This window comes from Papio anubis, chromosome 18 (assembly GCF_008728515.1).
Source record: "Papio anubis isolate 15944 chromosome 18, Panubis1.0, whole genome shotgun sequence".
NCBI lineage: Eukaryota > Metazoa > Chordata > Mammalia > Primates > Cercopithecidae > Papio > Papio anubis.
The window spans coordinates 31,502,864-31,523,921 of record NC_044993.1 but is presented as its reverse complement, the minus strand read 5'-3'; the positions used below and the strand labels follow the sequence as shown (position 1 = coordinate 31,523,921).

General features: G+C 44.8%; 1 protein-coding gene and 1 long non-coding RNA gene across 2 annotated transcripts in view; one reads left to right on the top strand and one right to left on the bottom strand.

Annotated features, from left to right (window-relative positions):
- Window positions 1–12: 12 nt before the first annotated feature.
- Window positions 13–14,468, bottom strand: PRSS54 (serine protease 54). The gene is given in 6 exon segments (XM_017953407.1): window positions 13–770; window positions 5,215–5,346; window positions 6,558–6,816; window positions 11,538–11,715; window positions 14,383–14,431; window positions 14,433–14,468. Coding segments are annotated over 6 exon segments (1,182 nt in total). The 3' UTR covers window positions 13–242.
- A 751-nt stretch (window positions 14,469–15,219) lies between these two features.
- LOC101020213 overlaps window positions 15,220–21,058 on the top strand; it is a 31,342-nt gene continuing 25,503 nt past the window's right edge. Inside the window, exon 1 of the long non-coding RNA XR_641515.3 lies at window positions 15,220–16,160. This is a non-coding gene — a long non-coding RNA (uncharacterized LOC101020213). The remainder of the gene's footprint in view (window positions 16,161–21,058) is intronic.

The following is a 21,058-nucleotide window of genomic DNA, read 5'->3' as shown; positions in this document are numbered from 1 at the left end:
CACAGGGCGCTCTAATGGTTTGACACTTGTTAGCCAGCATTTAGTTCACAAGCATAATAAAAGTGACCTTCCCACACCCGGGAGAGGGACAGAGGAGGGAGAGCCAGCCCAGTGTGTGCTGTGGGCTTATCCATGGCAGCCCTGGTGTGCGACTATTAAAAACAGACACCAAAACAGCATGGTGAATGCCTGGCACTCAGCATTCTGAGCTTACTCTTCAGTTTGGTGGGGTGGCTCCTGGACTAGATACTGCTGCAAAAGAAAACAAGCATGAAGGAAACCAAGATGATTTCTGCGGGCTGATGCAACCTTTTCTGACCTGCAGAAATCCTACCTTCCCCCACCTCCCCACCATAATAGTCATAGTATAAGGGTTGTACAGATGCCTCAGGAGACCGGCCTGATTCCTTTACACCCTTCTCCCTAACATCTAGATCATCTCTAGAGCTGGTTGCTAGTCGTGAATGCGTGATGGTCCTTCCTTGTCCCTGCAAGTATGATCCAACATGGCCCAGTTCAGAATCAGAATTCTGTGTCATGGCGGCATTTGGTCCGTGGCGGGAGAAAGAAATCAACTTTTCCCAGTGGTGGAGTGAGGACAGGGGAGGGCCGGCCCTCTCAGCCTTGGATGTGATCCATTTGCTGTAGTCTTCCACCTTGGTGTACAGAAACAGGCCAGGGCACGTCTCACCACCGAAGTTCAGCACTCCTCTCAGAACCCACAGATCGAACTGCTGTAGCTGGCACATCATTGGGCTTCCTGGGTCCCCCTGTGACAAAAGACAGAAGGCTTCAAGTCTTAGAAAAACTAGTTTTTGTTGTAAATCTATCTTTGTGCAATATACTGTTTGTTCTAGAAATGTTTTACGCTGGTTCTCACTGGAAATGGGGCAAATTATAGGATACAATTTCAAATCTAGGCAGCCACCACCACAAATTCCAGCAAGATGACTTTTCCTTTTATTATGCAAATTAGCTGTGGACTTCTACTGACTGCCTATACCTTCCTGGTTCATACTTCATTTTCTTGCCCCTTTCCAGTCCTTTGGCCAAACCTTCCCTCTCTTCTGGCTTCTCATTCCTGAAATGTTGGTGTTTGTTTCCGTTCCGTCTTGAAATGCTCACATTTTCCCTTCTCTCTGCCTTGCTTCGACCCTTAGTTTAAGCCACTTCCTGCCGCCTGGCAGCTGCTCACCAGCCTGGCTGGCTGTACTCTTGGTCTTCCCCATTCCCAAGGGAGCAGTCCTCTGGGACTCGGGAATTCTGCCACATACACTTTACCTAAGGTGAGGGAGTAGAAGCTTGGCACCGTTAGCTAGATATGGGACCCTGGCAAGTGACCAAATTCTCTCTGAGCCAAAGTGGGAACACAGTTAATGCCTGTAACACGTGCTGAGCACAGCACAGTGCCTGGCACACAGCACACACTCAATAGAATATTAGCTACCGTCATCTTGATGTCTCTATAAAGGCCATCATTTTTCTGAAAAGTTGGGGAAGACGGGAAAAGCAACAAGGCAACTACTAGGTATCATTACCTTACCTGCCCTGACCCCACGCCCCCAGGTCTCCTCTCAAAGGAATTCCTGCCCCTCCTGTGGCCCAACTGTGTCCAAGAAGGGGGTGGTCATCCCCAGGCTAGCCAGCCACCTTTGACCTGTGTGGCCTGCCTGGCTGGAAGGCCCAGGCAATGACATGTTGCTCTCGCGGTTCGGACTGAGACACAGAATGGGGCTGCAATTAACAACAGGAAACAATCTGAACAGACTCAACCATGAGCAGCAGAAGGCAAGAGAGCAGCTGCCTCAGCCCCTCACCATCCAAGGCCTGGGTGTGTGGTCTGTCTTGGGTATTTCTCTCTCTCTCTCTCTCTCTCTCTCTCTCTCTCTCTCTCTCTCTCTCCTTCTTTCTTTCTTTCTCTGTCCCCGAGGCTGGAGTGCAGTGGTGCAATCTTGGCTCACTGCAACCTCCACCTCTGAGTTTCAAGCAGTTCTCCCACCTCAGCCTCTCGAGTAGCTCAGCTATGTGCCATCATGCCCAACTAACACTTTTTTTTTTTTTTTTTGAGATGGAGTCTTGCTCTGTCCCCCATGCTGGAGTGCAATGGCATGATCTCAGCTCACTGCAACCTCCTTTTCCTGGGTTCAAGCGATTCTCCTACCTCAGCCTCCCCAGTAGCTGGGATTACAGGCGCCCACCACCACGCCTGGCTAATTTTTATTTTTAGTAGAGATGGGGTTTCACCATGTTGACCAGGCTGGTCTCAAACTCCTGACCTCGTGATCCACCCGCCTCAGCCTCCCAAAGTGTTAGGATTACAGGCATGAGCCACCGTACCCAGCCTAATTTCTGTATTTTTAGTAGAGATGGGGTTTCATGATATTGGCCAGGCTGGTCTTGATCTTCTAACTTCAAGTGATCTGCCCGCCTCAGCCTCTTAAAGTGCTGGGATTAGGCATGAGCCACCATGCCCAGCGGGGTATTCTCTTTCAATAAATCTCCCCTTTTCCAAGGAAGCCACACCAGAACAGAGAGAAAGACCAGTGGGAGAAGAAAGGAGCAACTCCGCGGGCAGGGCAGCAGGGAGGCCGTGCTGAAAAGCTACCGTGATTCCCTGGTGATCTCAGCAGGTCAAGGCCAGACACATGAGGAAGTCCTTGAGGACTTCATTCTGTGCCTCTCTTTGGATGGAAGGGGGTGCTTTAGTGCAGAACTCTTGACTTTTCAATTGACTGGTGAACAGGCCCTTGTGTGCACCTCACTATGTCTGCCTAGGTCATGGGGGCTCCCTGGCTAAGAATGACATGGTTCCCCGCTTCATCAGTCCCATTCACAGTTTAACTGTAGTGGTATAGCCAGAGCAAGAAAAAGAATGTGATTTAGGATGAATGATTGGATGAATGATTGGGACATGTCCTCAGCTATGGCATGGTTTTGCAGGTCGCTGTTCCACCTGGGCACAGCATATGCACTTTTTCTCTTCCCCATAATGCTGTAGGGACTGTGACTTCTGAAGCACAAGAGGCAGAGGTGAACAGCTCCAGATGCCCCTCTGGAGCTACCGTACTTCATCTCCCAAGGGAGCGGCCACAGCCCAGAGTGGGGTCTTTCAGTGTGTGATCTTTTCCCTTGACATTCAGCAAAAGCCCTAACAGTGGTAGAATAAAGGCTGGATGGGTGAGTGCAGAGTGATTCTGCTTTTGTTGGGTTTTGGGGAAACCCATAGGCAGATTCTGAACCTGGTGGTTGATTCTACATGTGGGAATTGTGGCTTTGAAGACCTCTGGACCTGAGAACATATTTCTAAGACAGGATTCTACGGGGACAGGTGGTGTGCAAGCATAATTCTGTTAAAAAATGAAGGCCTGTTTAGAGGTGTGTCACAGTTAAAAACCAACCTGAACTTTGCAGTTAGATTTTAAAAGATGGTCACTTAGAGTAGAAATAGCTTAGAATATTCCACTGAATCTAAGATACAGTTAGAAATCAACATCTTTGAAATTAGGGTGTGTCTTTTTTTTTTTTTTGAGATGGAATCTCAGTCTGTTGCCCAGGCTGGAGTGCAGTGGCACGATCTCGGCTCACTGCAAGCTCCGCCTCCTGGGTTCATGCCATTCTCCTGCCTCAGCCTCCCGAGTAGCTGGGACTACAGGCGCCCACCACCATGCCCAGCTAATTTTTTGTATTTTTAGTAGAGATGGGGGTTTCACCATGTTAGTCAGGATGGTCTCGATCTCCTGACCCTGTGATCCGCCCGTCTCAGCATCCCAAAGTGCTGGGATTACAGGCGTGAGCCACCGCGCCCGGCCAGGCTATGTCTTTTAATCAGTTGATATCAGAGAAACTGACAGCATTTTTTCTTTCTCAGGATTACATAAAATGATGGTGCATTCCATAATTGGCAGCATCTTAGATCTGAGGACGTATGATACTTGTTTGATGGAATGGTTGAGGGCAGAATTTTGTTAAAAAGCTCGATCTTCACCGTATTTTAACACATTATCTAATTTAGGAAATTGTTAAGATCCTCCACCTGGCAGAGGACCCAGTACGAAGTAGGCACTCAATAGATGTTACACCAACTTTGGAAGGGCAAATGTATTTCTTTTTTTTTTTTTTTTTTTTTTGAGACAGAGTCTCGCTCTGTCGCCCAGGCTGGAGTGCAGTGGCGCGATCTCGGCTCACTGCAAGCTCCGCCTCCCGGGTTCACGCCATTCTCCTGCCTCAGCCTCCCGAGTAGCTGGGACTACAGGCGCCCACAACCGCGCCCGGCTAATTTTTTGTATTTTTAGTAGAGACGGGGTTTCACCGTGGTCTCGATCTCCTGACCTTGTGATCCGCCCGCCTCGGCCTCCCAAAGTGCTGGGATTACAGGCGTGAGCCACCGCGCCCGGCCGCAAATGTATTTCTTAATGAGAGGCAGTCCATGCTTTTGCAATAAAATGACTTAGAAAAAATTATCTTTATATATGTATTTTTCCCCTTGCTCTAAAAATCCTGCCTTTCTGGATCCTATAGGGAAAAAAAAAATTCCCCATCAGGTGTCCTGAAGGTTATTTAAAGGAGAGTGAGTGATAAGCCTCTTAGAAAAGCAATTGTAGAGTAGAGGAGATAAACTCTATCTGGATATCTGGTAGACCTAGGTCCTTGTCTTTGCTCTAACTTTTATTGACTGTGTGACCCTAGTAAGCCACACTTTCTCCAGATTTGGATATGAAGGGGCCTGAACCAGGTGTGTGTGACTTCCACACATTTTTTTTGAGGCAGTAGGACAGCCACATCTGTACAGCTCTCATCTGGCTGGAGGGCAGGGCTTCTCAGAGAAGAAAAACCCAATAACTGATAGCATCAGAGGGGCGTCTAGGTTCCCTAGAAGCTGAATACAGCAGCCCCACACTGTAGACCTGCTCAAAGCATATCTGCCTGTGTGGTTTGGACTCAGACTTTCAAATTTTTAGCTAGTTAAAAAGCACCTGTGACTTAGACAAGCTTCATCATGTTACACTGAAAATCATGACTGGTTAGTTCATTCAGCAGATTTTTATTGAGCGCATACTGTCTGCCAAGTGCTGTTCACTCCAGAGACAGCCATTCATCCCAAACTCTAGTCCCTGCCTTCACAGAGCTCCCCATCTAGGGAAGGGGTCTGAGGCTCCCTTGGATGTGACCAAGGCTTACTCTCAACACTTAGCTTCTATTCCATGAGGTTCTTACCAAGCAGGCAGTCTTGGTTTCGTCTTTCGTGTGGCTGCCGCATTCTGTCTTCTGGAGTTTGTGTAGGGGACATATGTCAAGATCTTTCACGAAGATTTTCCTCAGGATACTCATCGTCATGTGATTTCCTGTCTGGACCATGCAACAGAGAGCCCAGGGATTATTAATGAGAAGGCAGTCCCCTATGTCAACACAACTCCCACTCACATAGCCAAATGAGAGTGAGAATTTTTTTTTTTTTTTTGAGTTGGAGTCTTGTTATGTCACGCAGCCTGGAGTACAGTGGTGTGATCTTGGCTCACTGCCACCTCCGCCTTTCGGGTTCAAGCAATTCTCCTGCCTCAGCTTCCGGAGTAGCTGGGATTACAGGCATGCACCACAACACCCAGCTAATTTTGGTATTTTTATAGAGATGGAGTGTCACCATGTTGGCCAGGCTGGTCTCAAACTCCTGACCTCAAGTGATCCACCTGCCTTGGCTTCCCTAAGTGCTGGGATTACAGGCATGAGCCACTGTGCCCTGCCAGATATGTTCTTATAAATTCCTTTTTTTTTTTCATAGACATAAGAACCTGTGACTGAGTTTTTGCTAAAAACGACCTCCACTTTGAACTCGAATGTGCAAACAAGCAGAGAATACCCTTCCTCCTCTTCTAGAGAGCATCCATTTCCTTGTTTCTTTCTTTCCCCAAAATGAAAGAAAACAAGGATGGCTTAGACAAGAGGACAATCAGCCCTAGTTTGGGGACTAACATCCCCTCACCCCTCTGTACCCCTGTACTCATTCCAGGGTGTCCACTGCCTCTGTACTTTCAGTTTTGATGTAGGGCTAGAGGGTAAAGGACCAATGTGATGTAAGAATGGCCACGGAATGGGCGCAGTAACTCATGCCTAATCCCAACACTTTGGAAGGCCGAGGTGGGAGACTTGCTTGAGCCCAGGAGTTTGAGACCAGCCTGGGCAATATAGCAAGACCCCATCTCCACAAAAAATAAATTTAAAACAATTAACCAGGCATGGTGACATGTGCCTGTAGTCCCAGCTACTCGGGGCTGAGGCAGTAGGATCACATGAGCCCAGGAGTTCAAGGCTGCAGTGAGCCGTGATGGCACCACTGCATGAAAAAGACCCTGCCTCAAAAAAAAAAAAAAAAAAAAAAGAAGAGTGGCAACAGAAAGGGAAAGCCCTAGGAGACTTGACTGATTAGGTAAGGGTTTCAGCCAAACTCTAGAACCTCAAGCAAGCTCCATTATTAAATTAAGATAGGCCCTAGATTGGATTATCCAGGTCACCCCCACTGCCAGCACACACACAGCCTCCTCTGGGAGGAGGAATGCCTTAACTGCAGATGTGGGATTCCATCCTGACACCCAGCAGTTCTGCAAGACTGGTGGTGTATGCAACTTTCTGCCGAGGAAGCAGATGGACTGGACCAGGTTGCCAAAATGCATCGCTGTGTCTGTCTTCAGGAGGGCTATGTTGTTGCTCATGGAGTTGTTATCAAAGTCCTCATGGATGATGATGGTATTGACTGGATACTCTGTGTGAGCAATCTTGCTGGGATCCATGTTACTTATACCCACTATAACGACAATGTCCTTCCTGGAGAGAGAGCAAGGGAATCTTGAGAGGCCAAGACAGCAAGGAAGCTTCACACTTCCCTGTTTTCCTATTTATGTTTTTTCAGCCTGGAACACTCCTATTCCATGTGTTAATTCTTCCTGACCCCTTTGGACTCAAGTTTATAGGAAATCTTTTATGAACCCCTAGGCTTGTGCCCTCTTTTGTGAGCCTGCAGAATCCTGGAGATTCTTCAGTCTTAACACCATTTGCCCCACCACTAAAGAAAATCTGTTAACATGTTATTGCTGATTAACATTTTTTCTATGAATAGGTTTTTTGTATGTTTGTTTTTTACATATTGTAGTTTGCCAAAGTAGTAATTGCGGTTCTACCAAAGATGTCATCTTGACTCCCGCTTTTAGTATTTGACATTTTAAGATAGGCATCTTTCCTTATTATATATTCTGTAAATACATTTTGGAGAAATTAAAGTTCTAATAACAATAGAATTGAGTTGGGTGTTTTCCCTTTCTCCTCTTGGGAAGCACCCAAGAAACTGTGAGAATGAGGAACAAATACAAACACCATAAAACCAAGAGACGCTAAAGAATTCAGATCTCAGAGTCAAAGGAAGAGCTGATGAAAGGAAGGATGGCAGGAGTGCAAAAGTTATAGATGACACTGACTGCCACAGAGCTCAGAAAAAGCTTGTTGAGCATGTTCTCATCAAAGAAGCAAAAAGAAAAGAAACAAGACCATCACCAAAATGAAGCCCAAATCAAAAGCAGCATAAAGGAGAATAGGGCCCACAGAAAACACAATTAGGGGCATTGAGAAATGTGACCAAAATGAAAATTAACAAAGATTTTTAAAGGCTTGAGAGGAAAATGAAAGATAAGGCAGTCACAGGAGACCCAGCTGACCACAAAGAAAGTAACCAAAATGATGAAACAGGAAAGATATTTCAAGATATAATTTAAGAAAACTTTTCAGAACTAAGACTTGAATCTATAGTTTGGAGACAGCTAACCTACCTCCAGTAGTGTTGACTGTCCACTATATAGTTTGGGGTAGTTAACGCTGAGACATAGTTCTGGTCAGGTCCCAACAGGAAATAAATGTTCTACTCAAATAAGATTAATTGGGGTGAGTTTAATAAAGGGATTTTTTACAAAGGTCTTGGCAGGATGCAGGGAAACCACAAGGACAGCTCTGGGCACTGCATGCTATAGGCAGCTCCTGGTGAGGTAACGACGCTGTGCTGACACTGTCTCTGGGCTCTAGGTGAGGGGAGGATGTGATCAGACAGAGCTGTGTAGAGTGGGTCACTTAGCTGGTAAAAGCAGCCAACCAGCAGCCAATATGCAGTAGTCCTCGGAGGAGTAAGGACCCTGACTTCACTCTCCCCACTCCCTCTGATCTCTTGCCTCTTATATGATTGTTGGCCAAAACCAGCTGGAATCCAGAAGGCAAAAGGGACCACTGGTATAACCCATACAGGTGAGCCTCCTGGGGCCTGGCAGGGTAGAAGAGTAGAGTAGATCTGAAGGGGCAGGTGGGGGAAATCCAGCACAACTAGTAAAGTTGCTGGACTTGAGTGACAAAGAAGGAATCCTTGGACATCCAGACTAACAAAGATGAGGTCATCTTAATTAAGTTTGGCTGTATTGTCTAACCAAAGTACTGGCATTACAGGTGTGAGTTATTGCGCCTGGCTGGTAGGCGATTTTAATTCACCTCTGACAGTCTAGGACAGATAAAGTAGACTTCTTTGCCCAATTTTATATATTGAATTATACACCAACCATGGAGAATGAATGAACTTTTTAATTTACCTGTGAAAATATTCACATAGACCACCCATAGTAGACAGGCAGGACAACCTCAACAAATCCTAAATAGATCACCACATGGTATAATTCAATAATGTTAGAAAACAAAACAAAAAACCCTAGCACCTGGACATTTTAAAACTCTGTCTTGGACACACATGGTGGCTCACATCTATAATCCCAGCACTTTGGGATGCCAAGGCGGGTGGATCACCCGAGATCAGGAGTTCAAGACCAGCCTGGCCATCGTGGCAAAACCTCATCTCTACTAAAAATACAAAAATAGCTGGGCATGGTGGCATGCGCCTGTAGTCCCAGCTACTTGGTAGGCTGAGGCAAGAGGATTGCTTGAATCCAGGAGACCGAGATTGCAGTGAGCTGAGAGCGCACCTCTATACTGCAGCCTGGGTGACAGAGCAAGACTGTCTCCAAAAAAAAAAAAAAAATTATATAAAATTAAAAAATCAAGCTCTCACTTTAATAAAACCTTTGAGTCAAAGAGAAAATCAAAACCAAAAGAATGGACCAGATAGAAAATAGCCATAATGAAAACACTACATAGAAAACAGAACTTCCATGGAGAGCTAGTTGGCAGTAGCTCTCAGGATTTTAAATGCATGTCGTTTTTAGCCCAGTCTTTCTACTCCTGGGATGTCTACACTATGGCACACTTGCATGTATGTGAAATAATGCGTGTACAAGTATGTCTGTTGCAGCATTTTTGGCAGTAGTAACAGATTAGAAACAGCCTACATTTCCATTAACAGAGGACTGTGTAGTTACGGTACTTCCATTACAGGCTATTGTGCCCCTGACAAAAAGAATGCATTAGCCATTTATGTACCAATAAGAAAAGGTCTCTAAAATTTATGATAAAGTGAAAAAAGGCTGTGAGTAAATTAATGTGTATGGTGTGCTACCAGTTGCATGGTGGGTGTGTCGCGGATATGTTATGACCTCAATTGCATTCTTTTGAAAATTTGTAGGTTGAGGTCCTAACCCCCAATTTGACCATATATTTGGAGATAGGGCCTTTAAGGAGGTAATTAAGATTACATGAGGTATAGGCTGGGGCTGTAATCTAACAGGACTGGTGTCCCTATAAGAAGAGAAAGAGACACCAAGAATACACAGGCACAGAGGGAAGGCCATGTGAGAACACAGCGAGAAGGTGGCTGTCTGCAAGCCAAAGAGAGAGGCCTCAGGAGAAACCAAATCTACTGACACCTGGATCTCAGACTTCCAGACTCCAGAACTGTGAGAAATAAATTTCTGTTGTTTAAGCCACCCAGTCTGTGATATTTGTTATGGCAGCTTAAGTAGACTAATACAAGGGGAAAGAAAATTCTCTGTCAATAGACATAAGAAACAATATAGCCAGACCTATAGGTATATCGATATCCATGAGTGCTTTGAGTATTTAAGAAGGAATAGGCAAGAAATTGGTGACAGAATGTGACTCAAGGGAGAAAAACTAGTGACTGAGGGGTGGGGGAGGGAAGGAGCTGCTTTTCACTGTACATCCTTTGGTTTCTTGTGAACATTTTACTACATACTTTTTTTTTTTTTTTGGACATGGAATCTGGCTCCGTCACCCAGGCTGGAGTGCTGTGGCACGATCTCAGCTCACTGCAACCTCCACCTCCCAGGTTCAAGTGGTTCTCCTGTCTCAGCCTTCCTGGTAGCTGTGATTACAGGTGCATGCCACCATGCCCAGATAATTTTTGTATTTTTTAGTAGAGACAGGTTTTTGCCATGTTGATCAGGCTGGTCTCAAACTCCTGGCCTCAAGTGATCTGCCCGTCTCAGCCTCAGTGCTGGGATTACAGGTGTGAGCCACTGCACCCGGCTGCACATGTATTTTTAATTAAAAATACAAATCCTATGTTAAAGTATTTACCAGCTGCATAATATTCCATCAAGGATTTATATTATAATTTATTTAGCCAATTATAGTCATTATACTCTCTCCCCCAATACTCTCTGTGTGTTTATATGTAATTATATATTATATACTATATGTTACATATAATAGAGTATTGTGTACATATATTCAATATACATATATGTTACAATATACATGTATATTATGTATAATAGAGTTAGTATATAATTACATGTATATTATATACTATATATTATGTATAATATATATTTATGTGTATAGCATGTATATATATGAAAAATTATAATTTCATCGCAATAGTGGGACATTAGGTTTCTTTTCAGTGTTTTGTGTGTAATTAACCATCCTAGGAACAACTTTGTACATACAAATTTTCCAGTGGTTGAAATTATTTCCTTAATGTTGATTCCCAGAAATTAAATCACTGGGTCAAAGAGTGAGAAATATTTACCAAAAACTTTATTCTTTTAGTAATATTTATGATTTTTTTCTGGTTTAAAAGAATGCATATTTGTACTACAGAATTTGCAGAATACAGAGAAGCTAAAAGAAGAAAGCAGAAATTGTGCATTCTGAGCATTCAGAGATAAGCACTCTTAAAAGTGTTTCTGTATTTTTTTCGAGGCTTTTCTCTGTGTACATGCATTTGTGGCAGTAACGTTTCTAAGGCCCAAGTGTTTTAAGGTAAGGGCTCCTATCGACTGGCCGAACAGGATAAGCATTAGGGACCCTAGTATTAGGAACCAGTGCCTCTGTGATGGCAGTAAAATCAGAATGAATATCCCACCTGCATTGAATGGAGGACTCATCTTTTCATTTTTCCATTGCGAGGCCTGCAGTCCTCACAGCAGAGATCAGCCTTGGCAACCGGTGATTTTAGGGCTCACAGCAGAGCAAATGCTGAGCTGGTAAAAAGCCCTGTCCCCCAGAATGCACCTTGCAGGGCCTCCCCAGGCTGAGCAGGAGACAGGGCCACCCCCGCCCTCACCCGCGGCGATGCTGCGGGCCCCAAAAGCACTGGCCTGTTCTGAATGGCGGATGCGATGCTGAGGACCCAGAACTCGCTGAGGATGCAGCCGAAAGCCAGGTGTGTGTACTGCGAGTCCTGCAGCGACACCACCCACGGGAACTCCATGCTGCTGACCAAGCCCTCCTTGAGGTCAGGACCGTAGAAAACGGAAGCTTTCTGGACGCCACAACCTGCGGAGCAGGTGCGGGGCCTCACTGCCGGGGCAAGGAGACCTCAGGACCCTCTCTTCTGCGGGCTGTCTCGATCATCACTAACGTTACCCGCAACCCCTGCTTCTTTCTTCTTCCTAGTATGTCTTCTTCACCCTAAAAGATGCTCAGTGGCATTTTTGAATCCCAAAATTATGTTAGACTACAAATAAAAACTCTCATCTATTGAACACATAATGGTACATATTGGCAATGTCTGCCACCTTTCGTGTTCATCAGCAGTTCTCAAAGCCTGGTCTGGAACCCCCGGGAGTCCTCAACACACTTTTGGGATCTGCAAGGTTAAAGCTATTTTTTTTTTCTTTTCTTTTCTTTTTTTTTTTTCTTTTTTGAGAGGGGATCTCATTGTGTCACCCAGGCTAGAGTGCAGTGGTAGGATCATAGCTCCCTGTGGCCTCGACCTCTCGGGTTCAAGCAATCCTCCTGCCTCAGCCTCTGGAGTAGTTGTGACTACAGGTGCCTGCCACCACCCCTGGCTAAATTCTTTTATTTTTAGTAGAGATGAGGTCTTGCTATGTTCCCAGGCTGATCTAGAGCCCCCTAACTCAAGAGATCCTCCCTCCTCAGCCTCCCAAAGTGTTGGGATTACAGGCATGAGCCACTGCGCCCAGCTTTAAAACTACTTTCATAAGAATGTGAAGACATTATTTGCATTTCTGCTCTCTTCATTAATGTACCATAGAATTTTCCAGAGGCTACAGGATGTCATCACTGTGATTGCTAGTAGTATGTGTGACCTTGTGCATTCCTTTTTTTATTTTTATATATTTTTAAGATGGAGCCTCACTCTGTCGACCGGCTGGAGTACAATGATGCGATCTCGGCTCACTGCAACCTCCGCCTCTCGAGTTCAAGTGACTCCCCTGCCTCAGCCTCCCGAGTAGCTGGGATTACAGATGCATGCCACAACGCCCAGCTAATTTTTCTATTTTTAGCAGAGATGAGGTTTTGCTCTGTTGGCCAGGCTGGTCTTGAACTCCTGACCTCAAGTGATCTGCCTGCCTCAGCCTCCCAGAGTGCTGGGATTACAGGCGTGAGCCACTGCGCCCGACCAGTGACTCCTTTTTCAGCCATGCATCCAACCACACTCAGCCCTGGCAGGTGCTGAGGTAGGGCCTGGGATTCCAAGAAAGGATTTTAGGAGCCCATCAGAGTGACATGCTGAAGAGTGATGGCGATATAGAGGGATATGTGACCCAGGGAGTGTGCCCAAAGTGTAAGAGGAGGGGGCATGAATTCTGCCCAGGACATAAAGTCTGGGAGGGCTTCCCCCGGGGGCAACCTTACATATGAGCACCAAAAACAGTTTCCAAGCCATGACCCTAAGAACTGATTGTAACATACAGAATTATCATTAAAGGAGCACAGAGGACCTCTCCATCATGGGGCATCATACGACCAGACATCTCCATTAATTGACACTTGGTGACTTTGCTGGAGCAATGACAGACTGATTTTAGCAAGATGATGTCTGGGAGGTCACTAAGTGCATCAGAACCACTAGAGACAGGATTCGTTATCTTTGGTCTGATTTCTCCTTGAGATGTTGGCAATCTACGGTGCAAGGCATTCGCCAACCTTCCCTAATCCCACAAGAGCTTATGAGCGTGTGACCACTTTTGCTTTTTCAAAGCTCTAGTTGGCTAGTTTATCTGACCTTACAAAACCCTTAAAAGATAAGACGTAATGAGGAAATCTGACCCAGAGATGAAATGCTTGTCTTGACCCGTTAGCTGTGGCTTTTTAAGGAGGGAGAAGACCTTTCTGTGTTTTCTGGGTATCCCCTGGTCTCCTTGGGGCTGCAAGAAGACAGGGAGCTGCAGGAGGCTGAGGGAGCTGAAGGACTCACCTCTATGTGTGCATGTGTGAGTCCGTGTGTGTGTGCATGTGTGTGTGCATGACAGTCCATGTGTGTGCCTGTGTGTTTGTGCATGTGTGTGTGTGTGCCCATATGTGTGTGTGAGTGTATGTGCATGTGTGTGTGTGTGCATGCGCACATGTGTGTGTGAGGGTGTGTGTGGACTTTCTCATGTCTCCCGTCTAACCCCAGGAAGGCAGGGCAGGGCCAGCTGGGATGGCAGCAAGGTGGGACAGAGCCTGCTTTAGCCAGCTGTCTCCTCTCCACCTGCCCTCTGTAGGCTGGAATTCTTAGTTCTGAGCAGCTTAGAGGTCAAGGGAGGAGGGGACCGCAGCTGCCACTTCTGCCATCTGAGGCTGTAGTAGCCTCCCAGACACCTGCAGCAGTAGAAGCCCCCGCTGCTCCTGGGACCAGTCCTGCTGTTGGGGATTGTAGTTTGCAAAAGAGCAGTATTCCCCAGGAAGGACAGGGCAGGGGCTGGGAGTGGAGAGGCAGGCCTCTCGCTCACCCCTGTACCCAGAAAGCCTTATTTTCCTAACGACACTACCACCCTAAGGATTGGCTCTGACTTTAGTTTCCTCCATCCACGTCCCATGATTCACTTCTTTGCCTGGTTCCTGCCACCAATGCAGGCCGCCCAGCACAAAGTGCCGTGAGTCATCTTCCCTGAGCCCCTCCTTGGACATTAAGGACCACTTCATTCTCCTGGATGATCCCCGTCTAAGCCACATGTGCAGCTAAAGTCAGAGGGAGGAAAGCAGCGCACTCACTGGTGGAAGAATGGAGAAGGCCGAGCAGCACCAGGAGCACCCCTCGCATCTCTGCCATCCCCAGAGAGACCCGTCGCGGACACCATGGGCAGCTGGGGAAACAAAACCCAGTGACTCCATCCTCTTCCCAAACACATGCGGGGTTTCCTAAGCCTCTTTTATCCATCCGCTTCCCAAACACACACGTTCCCTCCCAAACGTCGGAGGCTCTCCTTCTTTCTACCAACAAAGGTTCCAAGATGTAGGACACTGACCTGTCACATCCCTAGTGCTTGGTTCTGTGTAGTAAAGAGGCAGGACCAGTTGGCTCGCACTGTGGTTTGTGAGATGGCCCAAGAAGAGAAGGCAGCTTACTCTTGTCAATTTTCTTCTCAATTCAGCCCAAGCCCCTGAGCACCCCAGAGAGTTGGGTCTCTGAAAAGGGTTGCTTTTTGACTTGTGAAATTCAACCCTTGCCTTAACTCTGTAGCCATAAAATGCTGCTGAAAGAGAAGTAGAGTTTTAGTGGAAGCCCACCCTGGGATTAATGCCTGTGCTGTGGTTTTATCCTTCCTACTAAACTCTGCTGGCTAAAAGAATGCTAGGCTCTGTTAACTGTTAACAGCCTGTTTCTTTGTTTATTTTAGTTTATTTTGTTTTGGGACTGAGTCTTGCTCTATTGGCAGGCTGGAGTGCAGTGGCACGATCTTGGCTCACTGCAACCTCTGCCTCCCAGGTTCAAGCGATTCTCCTGCCTCAGCCTCCCAAGTAGCTGGGACTACAGACATGCACCACCATGCCCAGCTAATTTTTGTATTTTTAGTACACATGGGGTTTCTCCATGTTGGCCAGGCTGGTCTCGAACTCCTGACCTCAGGTGATCCACCCGCCTTAGTCTCCCAAAGTGCTGGGATTACAGGCGTGAGCCACTGTCCCCGGCTGACAGCCTGTATCTTTACATAGGAACAGCCCCAGCATTTAGCTTATTCATTTGCACAACCGCAGTAGGAAGTAGACACTCTGATTATCGCCATTTTACAGATTCAGAAACTGATACTCAGAGACATCGAGTAGCCAGTCCAAGGTCACACAGCTGTCAAGCAATGCACAGAAGCCCAAGGAACCCCTGTGCACAGTTCTAAGTCACCATGTTCCACTCATGACACTGGACGCCTCTTATCCTCAGAATGGTCCTCAGAGTTCTTCCATGAACTGCTCCTGCTCAAGGAGAAATGAACTCAGGCTGGCCTGACACAGTAGAGTTCAACAGAAGGATTTCTTCTACCGCCTTGGGAAGAATGTTCCATTGTGGCATCACGGTTACCATGGCATCACCAAGCAAATGTGTGGACATGGGGACTTAGGAGGAGCTAGGATGAAAGGCCTCCTTGTTGTTTAGCCTTGGCAGGGCTCTTCTGGAAGCCAGGCTCTCTCCTAGTGCGTCTGAGAAGACATCCTTTTTGTTAGATCCCAAAATCCTCTCTGGTCGTGGCCATGGTCTGTCTACCCCACTCAGTGCCTGCCCTGTGTCCACACACGCTTGTCAGACTGGACTGAGGAAGCCCACAACTGGGGTGGGTTTGGAATTTCCAGTCCCCGTCAGCATCTTACAATCCCAGTGTGGTTTCTTTCAGACTTAGCCCAGTTTTCTTTAGCCTCTCAGTTTCCGGGTCCGATCTAAGCTACCAGACCAGTTCTGCCAAACCAGAGGCCCGGATGGGATCTGCTACCCCAGCCACTGCGAGCAGCTTTGGTTTCAGCCCAAATGCCAGGACTGGAGAAGTGTTGACAAGGTTGAGGTAAGATGTTAATTCCACGGAGCAACAGAGGGAGGGTGGGCGTGCAGGCCTCTGGTGCAGACGCTCAAAAGATCCTTACTGGATGGGTAGATGAATGACTGATGGAAGGCAGGAAGGCTGGTGAGAAAGTGGAGCCTGGCTGGGCATGGTGGCTCACGCCTATAATCCCAGCACTTTGTGAAGCCGAGGAAGGCAAATTGCTTGAGCTCAGGAGTTTAAGGCCAGCCTGGGTAACATGGTGAGACCCTGTCTTTTACCAAAAATACAAAAATTTAGCCAGATGTGGTGGCACACGCCTATAGTCCTAGGTACTCGAGAAGCTGAGGTACAGTGAGCTGCGATCACAACACTGCACTCCAGCCTGGGTGACAGAGTGAGACCCCATCTCAAAATAATAATAATAATAATAATAATAATAATAATAATAATAATAATGTGAGGCCTGAGTCCAAAGGGAGCCGCTACCTCCTTCCTCCATGGTTCCCCTGATGTCCTGCTGACTTCACCACCCTCCCTCACCTTTAACTCTGTGCAGGGGAGCAGGGCCACTGGCTTCTGCTACAAGAATAGAAAATTTTTGGTTGTGAGAGAAGTGGGACTTGATTCTTCAATTTGTTCCACATCACAGGTCTCAAAGAGCTGTATTTTAAATTTTTATTTTTCATTGTTTTTAGAGACAGGATCTTGCTCTGTTGCCCAGGCTAGAGTGGAGTGGTGCAATCATAGCTCACTGCAGCCTCGAACTCCTGGGCTCAAGTGACCCTCCAGCCTTGGCCTCCCAAGTAGCTGGAACTACAGGCCTGTGCCACCAGGTCTGGCTAATTTTTCATATTATATTTTTTTGAAGAGATGGGGTCTTGCTGTGTTGCCCACACTGGTCTCAAACTCTTGGGCTCAAGTGATCCTCCTACCTAAAGCTCCCAAAGCATTAGCAATTATATAGATATGAGACACTGCACCTGGCCCTCAAAGAGCTTTCATTACCATACGTTTCCTCACTCACAATTCCCAGGCACCCTGGCAGGTCAAAGGCATTTCCTGAGCTTTCCAGGTGAGAATATGGTGGCCCAGAATGTGTTTCTCATTCTTTTGTTCTTTGCTTAATACCTGTGTCCATATGGACGTATGCCTAAACTCTGTATTAAGTATGTGTGCAAGAGTTTCTCTAGGATTAGGATTGCTAGGTTACAGGATATGTTAAGAGAAGCCTAACTTTACAAAATAATGCTGAATAGTTTTCTAAGGTGATTGTTTAAATTTACACTCCTACCAGCAGTGTATGTGGACTTTCATTGATTCGTCTTCTCCCCAACACCCGTTACTGTCAGCCTTAATTTTTTGCCAATCAGTTGGGTATAAAATGATATTGTGCTGCTAATTTGCATTTCTCTGATTTCTAAAAAGGTTTAGGATGTGTCCCCTCATTTATTGGGTGTACAAGTTAATCTTTGTGTCTTTTACTCTTTTTTTCTGTTGAGTTGCTTGCCTTTTACTTATTGATAAGTAGAAATTCTTAATACAGTCTGCATGTTGTTCATAATATGCATTATGAATATCTTCTGAATAGCTCACAATTTGTGGCCTGTACTTTTTATTTCTTTTTTTTTTTTTTTTTTTTGAGATAGGGTCTCACTCTGTCACTCAGGCTGGAGTACAAGTGGCTCCATCATGGCACGCTGCAGCCTCAACCTCCCAGGCTGAAGCCATCCTCCCACTTCAGCCTCCTGAGAAGCTGGGACCACAGGTGCCTACCACCACACTTGGCTACTTTTTTAATTTTTGGAGAGACAGGTTCTCACTATGTTACCCAGGCTGGTCTCGAACTCCTGGACTCAAGCAATCCTCCTGCCTCAGCCTCCCAAAGTGCTGAGATTACAGGCATGAGCCACTGCATCCAGGCCTGATTTCTTCATGGTGCTTTTGAATAATCAGAAATCTTAATTTTCATGAACTCACATGTATTCATCTTATTCAGTTAGGACTCTTTGTGTCTTGTTTAAGAAATTCTTCCCTAGCTCAGCATCAGAGATATATTCTACTCTATCTTCTTCTCAAACCCTTGAAGTCTTGTTTTTCACATATAAGTCCTCAACCTGTATGGATTCATTTTTTGTACATGGTGTGGATACTTAGTTGTGCCAGCATCATTTGTCACAAGTCTCCAATGTGACTCCAGCACATATCAAAGTATACATTTCTTTGTTGAACTTCTCTTTGTACTTAGTTTTCTAGTTTATTATTTTCTGCCCTTATCTTTTATTGTCTGTTTTCTTCTACCTGCTTTGAGTTTGTGTTATTTTCCTAATTTTTTATTTTTTAAGACAGAGTCTCGCTCTGTTGCCCAGGCTGGAGTGCAGTGGTGTGATCTCGGCCCACTGCAACCTCCACCTCCCAAATTCAAGCAATTATCCTGCCTCAGCATCCTGGCTAATTTTTGTATTTTTAGTAGAGACAGGGTTTCACCATGTTGATCAGACTGGTCTCGAACTCTTGAACTCATGATCCGCCCACCTTGGCCTCCCAAAGTGCTGGGATTACAGGCATGAGCCACCACGCCCAGCCTATTTTCCTAAAATTTTTAGCTGGCATTTAGTGTGTTAACTTTAGCCTTCCTTTCTAATACAAGTCTTTAAGGCATTGTATTTCCCCTAAGTACCATTTCCCTGTAGCTCTTAACTTTTGATACCTTGTGATTTCCTTATCATTCAGTTCTGTTTTTACATTTCCATTGTGATTCTTGTTTGACTCTTGAGCTACTTACAAATGTTTTCTTAAATTTCCCAAACATATGACTAGTTTTATTTACCTTTTTGATACAGACTTCTAACCCAGTTGGTTGGAGAATGTGATCTGTGTAATACAAATCTTCAAAATCTCTGAGACGTGCTTTGTGGGCTAATATGTGATAAGAATTGTTGTACCTGTACCATGTTTGCTTGAGGAAAATGTACTGTCTATATCTGTCAATTATCCTCAAGCTTGTTGACTGTGCTATTCAAATTTTCTGAATTATTCCTGATTTTTTTGTCTCCTTGGCCTATCAATCATTCAGAAAGGTGCCTCCTATTATGCTAGTGAATTTGCCCATTTCTTCCTATAGTTACAGCAATTTTTGCTTTATGTGTTTTGAAGCTATTTTCGCCCAGATACACAAATTTAGAATTGTTAACTATTCTTGGTAAATTGAACTATGGTTGATTCTCATTATTCGCTGTAGCTATGTTTTATAAAGTCCTAACAAACACTGAATTAATGAATACTGAACTTTTGTTCTTAGGGAAAATAACAAGAGTAGGTTCCCGAAAGCCTCTGGTCACAATTTTTATAAAATGGAGTACAATGATGCGATCTCGGCTCACTGCAACCTCAACTTCCTGGGCTCAAGTGATCCTCGTGGATAATTTTTTTTTTTTTTTTGTAGAGACAGAGTTTTACCATGTTGCCCAGGCTGGTCTTGAACTCTTGAGCTCAAGCGATCCACCTGCCTCAGGCTCCTACAGTGCTGGGATTATAGACATGAGCCACCGTGCTGGGCCTTTGTCTTTTTAATTGATATGTATACTCCTCTTATGTTTATTGGGGTTATTGATTTATTTTTTCTGCTCCTCACCCTCCTCCCACCTCTAACCCTCAAGAAGGCCCCAGTGTCTGTTGTCCCCCTCTTGGTGTCCATGTATTCTCATCGTTTAGCTCCCACTTATAAGTGAGAACATGCGGTATTTGGTTTTCTGTTCCTGCATTTGTTTGCTAAAGATAATGGCCTCCAGCTCCATCCGTGTTTGTTTCTGCAAAAGACATGGTATCATTCTTTTTTATGGTTGCATGGTATTCCATTGTGTATATTCCATGATATATATGTACCACATTTTTAAAATCCAGTCTGTCATTGATGGGCATTTAGGTTGATTCCATGTCTTTGCTATTGTGAATAGTGCTGCAATGAACATTCGAAATGCACATTTAACTTAATCACCTCTAACATTAATTACTATCTTAACTCTTTCCTGATAATACTACAAGCTTAAAATACTTTAAACTTATGCTTATGCTCTCGTTCCATATTTTAGTTCCATACATTATACTTTACTATTATTTTATTCAGATAATAATTATTTAGATTTGAATATCTCTTCCATGAATAGTCTTTAGAAATTTCTTTAGTACAAGCTTCTTGATGACAAATGTTTTTGTTTTTCCTAATGTAAAAATGTCTTTTTTGTATCCCTTTCTGAAAAATAGTTTTGTGGGTATACAACTCTAGGTTAAGAGTTATTTTCTCTCAGTTCTCTGGAGGTGTTTTTTCTCTGTCTTCTGAGTACCATTGTTTAAGGTTTCCCTGAAATCCAATTGTTTTCCATTGTAGATGCTCTGTCCTTTTTCTCTGGCCCCTGTTAAGAACTTCTTTCATTTTTGGTGTACCATGGCTTTACTCTGATACTTCAAGCATGAATTTATTTTTAATTTACTATTTTAGGATATGTTATGCTTTCTAGCTTTGTATGTTTATATTTTTTGATAAGTTCTGAAACAATCTCAGCCATTATCTTTTCAAATACTGCCTCTTCTTCAGGGTCTCTATTCTTTACTTTTGGGATTTCAAATAGATATATGTTAGACTTTCTCATTCTGTCCTTCATATATCTCATCAAAGCCTTCATATTTTAAATTTTTATCACTTTGTGTTGCATTTTGGTGGATTACTGTAGACATATCTTCCAGTTTATTAATTCTCTCTTCATCTTTGTCTAATTTTCTGTTCAACCATCCTCTGGAGGTTTTTAAAAATTCAACAGATAAATATATTTTTTTTAATTTCTAGAAGACCTGTTTTTAAGTCTCCCTGTTTGTTTCTGGTTGCATCTTGTCATGTGCTCATCTGTGTCATTCCATCCGTTATT